The sequence below is a fragment of the Micromesistius poutassou genome (genome assembly GCF_964030765.1).
Source record: "Micromesistius poutassou genome assembly, chromosome: 10".
NCBI classification, from domain to species: Eukaryota; Metazoa; Chordata; class Actinopteri; order Gadiformes; family Gadidae; genus Micromesistius; species Micromesistius poutassou.
The window spans coordinates 1,317,490-1,323,024 of NC_140280.1; the positions used below are offsets into that span (position 1 = coordinate 1,317,490).

Consider the following 5,535-nt stretch of genomic DNA (forward strand, 5'->3'; position numbering starts at 1 on the left):
ACGGTCAGACCATCCGTGGGTTTCAGAGAATATTCACCACTATACTATCCACTCTGTACTCAGAACCATTGTATGTATGTATGCGGAAGGGATTTTTTTTCTTCCTTTTACGTACCTAATATAGAGTGGCTATAGGATTGTTTGGGGACCACTTGGTTGTTGTCTTATCGGTCCTTTGTAACATTGTCCTTATAGCCTTCCGGTTTTTAGCTGTGATGCAGAGTGAAGGACATTTGAGGGTCAATGTTAGTGGTAGCATGGAGTATCAAACTACACAGCAGATGATTGTGTTCTGCACTTTATCTCTGGGGATATGCTGTACTTTTGTCTACATAAACTGTGTTCTGTTGTACATCTTGAGGAGCAAGCCAGTTTTTTGTGAGACGTCCCGTCACATTCTGTTGTTTAACCTTCTCTTCGCAGATTCTGCCTTTCTTGTGAACAGTTTGTTACTCTACTTACTTGCTGCTTTCAGGTTGAGGCTGAAATGGTATGTTTGTGGTTTGCTTATAAGCCTTGGTGTTTTAGAAGACATTGTCTCACCTCTTACTCTGGCAGTGATGTCCCTTGAGAGATATGTGGCTGTGTGCTTTCCTATGAGACATGCAGGCCTTGCCACCGTCAGAAACACAGGAGCAGCCATCGCTGTTGTTTGGACCGTCTCTGGTGGCAATGTTCTGATGCGAGTGTTAATACTTATTGGTTGGAAAAATATTTTGGATTTAAATGTGGAAATGAAAGACTTCTGCTCCAAAGAGGAAATGTTCCTGGCACCGATATCCAGTGTAGTTGATAAAGCATTTTGCGCTTTTGTGTTTGCATTCGGGGGAATGGTAGCTATTCTTTCCTATGTTGGCGTGATGTTGGTTGCCAGGTCAGCCTCGACAGACAAAGCCTCTGCCGGCAAGGCTGGAAAAACAGTTTTACTTCATATGATTCAGTTGGTCGTGATTCTCATTGCTACCATCTACTCTAGCATCCTCGTTAGCTTGGCAAGAATAGTGGACAGAACCACTTTGGTTCGTCTCTACAACAGTTTTTTTGTGTGTTTGAATCTATTATCCCGGTGTTTCAGTGGTCTTATCTATGGGCTCAGAGACCAAACCATCAGACCTGTCCTCTTGAAAGGGCTCTGTGGTAATCTTGAATGCATGGCCCCCACATAACTGTTGATGTCTAAACAAGGATGTAATCACCATGAAATCTACAAAAAAAACTAAAAACCTTGTCTACATACATGAAAAGATTTATCTTTATTTGAAAAAGGTTTATCTTGCACTAGAGATAAATTATTTTTAATTAGCGGCACTTGTTTTGGATTCAGGTCCGATCACAGGGAACCCCTTTGCCCTCACCAGCTAAAGTGCCCCCCTGACTCTTGGTAAACATGAATTCAGAAAATAACTAATGCCATTCGCTCAAGTTATATATGGTAAAAATTTATAAGTTCTGCAAACACCTGGTGATATCCAAAGCATTAAAGAATGTCAATGGTTTAAAAGGTATTTCGTGAAAAAAAAAAATGAAAAAAAGATTGATTGGAAATAAAAATGTGATCTGAAAGTGCTAAATGTTTTAACTGGAATATAAATGGTTTATGCTTGTTAAACTATAGCTACAGTATAGCTGGTGGTTTAATATCATCTGTTAGGTTACATCACTCATTTTGTAATGTTTTAAGCTTGTCTTCAATGTCAAAAGATATACACAATCTATAACCTCCCCGGACAGTAACAATTGCTCAAAAAATGAAAACATGCAGATAAACTTCAGTAATGCTGGCTCAATGTTCATTTTGAACTTTTCAAGTACAAAACAAACTGTTGACCTGTCCAACAACAGACTTTTTAATGTTTTAGTCTGAGGGTGAATTGTTCCTTTAACCGTTCCTTTTTTTCTGTGACTGTCATTAGGAATCCGAAATTACAAAAAAAAACTGGAATCATCCATCTCTAGTTCCCTTGTCCTCACTTCGATGCAGGAATTGTACAAAATTATTATCTCCTTTCAATATGTAAAATAATACTATATTTACAAACGATAATACTGTGTCAAATCCGTCATGTATTTAAAACATTACATTAAAAACTGTCTTGGTATAATTATATTATAGATTCTCTCCATTTTGTATAACCAGAAATCCCATCTATTTATACTGAGATCCCTCACATCAACACATTTGACAAGGGCTTGTAACAGGTAACAGGCCTCGACTGCCACAGGCTATTTGGTCAGCGCATTTGATTTATTGACTGCTGTCATGATTATAAAGATACGTACAACAAGCATGACAAGAAATGCTTCTAAAATGAATGTCCTACCCTTGCTTTAATATGTCTGTTTTTTCAAACATGCGAGTAGCTCGTGAAGGATATCTCACATGTTCACATGACATCATCCCCAGTGTAGGCATTGTCACCATGCCTACACTGGTGATGATGTCAAATGATGACATCACCTGCTGGTCAATAGGAAAGAGACCTGATATATTGGAAAACTTGTCTGCCAAACGGTCAGACCATCCGTGGGTTTCAGAGAATATTCACCACTATACTATCCACTCTGTACTCAGAACCATTGTATGTATGTATGCGGAAGGGATTTTTTTTCTTCCTTTTACGTACCTAATATAGAGTGGCTATAGGATTGTTTGGGGACCACTTGGTAGTTGATAAAGCATTTTGCACTTTTGTGTTTGCATTCGGGGGAATGGTAGCTATTCTTTCCTATGTTGGTGTGACGTTGGTTGCCAGGTCAACCTCGACAGACAAAGCCTCTGCCGGCAAGGCTGGAAAAAGAGTTTTACTTCATATGATTCAGTTGGTGGTGATTCTGATCGCTACCATCTACTCTAGCATCCTCGTTAGCTTGGCAAGAATAGTGGACAGAACCACTTTGGTTCGTCTCTACAACAGTTTTTTTTGTGTGTTTGAATCTATTATCCCGGTGTCTCAGTGCTCTTATCTATGGGCTCAGAGGCCAAACCATCAGACCTCTCCTCTTGAAAGGGCTCTGTGGTAATCTTGAATGCATGGCCCCCACATAACTGTTGATGTCTAAACAAGGATGTAATCCCCATGAAATCAAAACCTTGTCTACATACATGAAAAGATTTATCTTTATTTGAAAAAGGTTTATCTTGCACTAGAGATAAATTATTTTTAATTAGCGGCACTTGTTTTGGATTCAGGTCCGATCACAGGGAACCCCTTTGCCCTCACCAGCTAAAGTGCCCCCCTGACTCTTGGTAAACATGAATTCAGAAAATAACTAATGCCATTCGCTCAAGTTATGTACGGTAAAAATTAATAAGTTCTGCAAACACCTAGTGATATCCAAAGCATTGCAGAATGTCAATGGTTTAAAAGGTATTTCGTGAAAAAAAAAAAGAAAAAGAAAAAAAGATCGATTGGAAATAAAAATGTGATCTGAAAGTGATAAATGTTTTAACTGGAATATAAATGGTTTATGCTTGTTAAACTATAGCTACAGTATAGTTGGTGGTTTAATATCATCTGTTAGGTTATATCACTCATTTTGTAATGTTTTAAGCTTGTCTTCAATGTCAAAAGATATACACAATCTATAACCTCCCCGGACAGTAACAATTGCTCAAAAACTGAAAACATGCAGATAAACTTCAGTAATGCTGGCTCAATGTTCATTTTGAACTTTTCAAGCACAAGTACAAAACAAACTGTTGACCTGTCCAACAACAGACTTTTTAATGTTTTAGTCTGAGGGTGAATTGTTCCTTTAACTGTTCTTTTTTTCTGTGACTGTCATTAGGAATCTGAAATTACAAAAAAAACAACTGGAATCATCCATCTCTAGTTCCCTTGTCCTCACTTTGATGCAGGAATTGTACAAAATTATTATCTCCTTTCAATATGTAAAATAATACTATATTTACAAACGATAATACTGTGTCAAATCCGTCATGTATTTAAAACATTATATTAAAAACTGTCTTGTTATAATTATATTATAGATTCTCTCCATTTTGTATAACCAGAAATCCCATCTATTTATACTGAGATCCCTCACATCAACACATTTGACAAGGGCTTGTAACAGGTAACAAGCCTCGACTGCCACAGGCTATTTGGTCAGCGCATTTGATTTATTGACTGCTGTCATGATTATAAAGATAAGTGCAACAAGCATGACAAGAAATGCTTCTAAAATAAATGTCCTACCCTTTCTTTAATATGTCTGTTTTTTCAAACATGCGAGTAACTCGTGAAGGAAATCTCACATGTTCACATGACATCATCCCCAGTGTAGGCATTGTCACCATGCCTACACTGGTGATGATGTCAAATGATGACATCACCTGCCGGTCATTAGGAAAGAGACCTGATATATTGGAAAACTTGTCTGCCAAACGGTCAGACCATCCGTGGGTTTCAGAGAATATTCACCACTATACTATCCACTCTGTACTCAGAACCATTGAATGTATGTATGCGGAAGGGATTTTTTTTCTTCCTTTTACGTACCTAACATAGAGTGGCTATAGGATTGTTTGGGGACCACTTGGTTGTTGTCTTATTGGTCCTTTGTAACATTGCCCTTATAGCCTTCCAGTTTTTAGCTGTGATGCAGAGTGCAGGACATTTGAGGGTCAATGTTAGTGGTAGCGTGGAGTATCAAACTACACGGGAGATGATTGTGTTCTGCACTTTATCTCTGGGGATATGCTGTACTTTTGTCTACATAAACTGTGTTCTGTTGTACATCTTGAGGAGCAAGCCAGTTTTTTGTGAGACGTCCCGTCACATTCTGTTGTTTAACCTTCTCTTCGCAGATTCTGCCTTTCTTGTGACAAGTTTGTTGCTCTACTTATTTGCTGCCTTCAGGATGAGGCTGAAATGGTATGTTTGTGGTTTGCTTGTAAGCCTTAGTGTTTTAGAAGACATTGTCTCACCTCTTACTCTGGCAGTGATGTCCCTTGAGAGATATGTGGCTGTGTGCTTTCCTATGAGACATGCAGGCCTTGCCACCGTCAGAAACACAGGAGGAGCCATCGCTGTTGTTTGGACCGTCTCTTGTGGCAATGTTCTGATGCGAGTGTTAATACTTATTGGTTGGACAAATAATTTGGATTTAAATGTGGAAATGAAAGACTTCTGCTCCAAAGAGGGACTGTTCCTGGCACCGATGTCCAGTGTAGTTGATAAAGCATTTTGCGCCTTTGTGTTTGCATTCGGAGGAATGGTAGCTATTCTTTCCTATGTTGGTGTGACGTTGGTTGCCAGGTCAGCCTCGACAGACAAAGCCTCTGCCGGCAAGGCTGGAAAAACAGTTTTACTTCATTTGATTCAGTTGGTGGTGATTCTCATCGCTACCATCAACTCTACCATCCTCTCTAGATTTGTAAGAATAGTGGACAGAACCACTTTGGTTCGTCTCTACAACAGTTTTTTTGTGTGTTTGAATCTATTATCCCGGTGTTTCAGTGCTCTTATCTATGGGCTCAGAGACCAAACCATCAGACCTGTCCTCTTGAAAGGGCTCTGTGGTAAATCTTGA

The 5,535-nt window shown here is 39.0% G+C and overlaps 2 protein-coding genes across 2 annotated transcripts; both read left to right on the plus strand.

Moving 5' to 3' along the window:
• Positions 1-257: 257 nt before the first annotated feature.
• On the plus strand, positions 258-1,166 carry LOC311353802 (odorant receptor 131-2-like; the record flags this gene model as incomplete). Its single annotated transcript, XM_084473618.1, has 1 exon — positions 258-1,166. One exon carries the CDS (start codon positions 258-260, stop codon positions 1,164-1,166), a length of 909 nt encoding a protein of 302 aa, XP_084329744.1.
• Positions 1,167-4,602: 3,436 nt separating this feature from the next.
• LOC311353803 (odorant receptor 131-2-like) lies at positions 4,603-5,535 on the plus strand (the record flags this gene model as incomplete). The annotated part of the gene is made up of 1 exon (XM_084473619.1): positions 4,603-5,535. The coding sequence occupies one exon, from the start codon at positions 4,603-4,605 to the stop codon at positions 5,533-5,535; it is 933 nt and encodes a 310-aa protein (XP_084329745.1).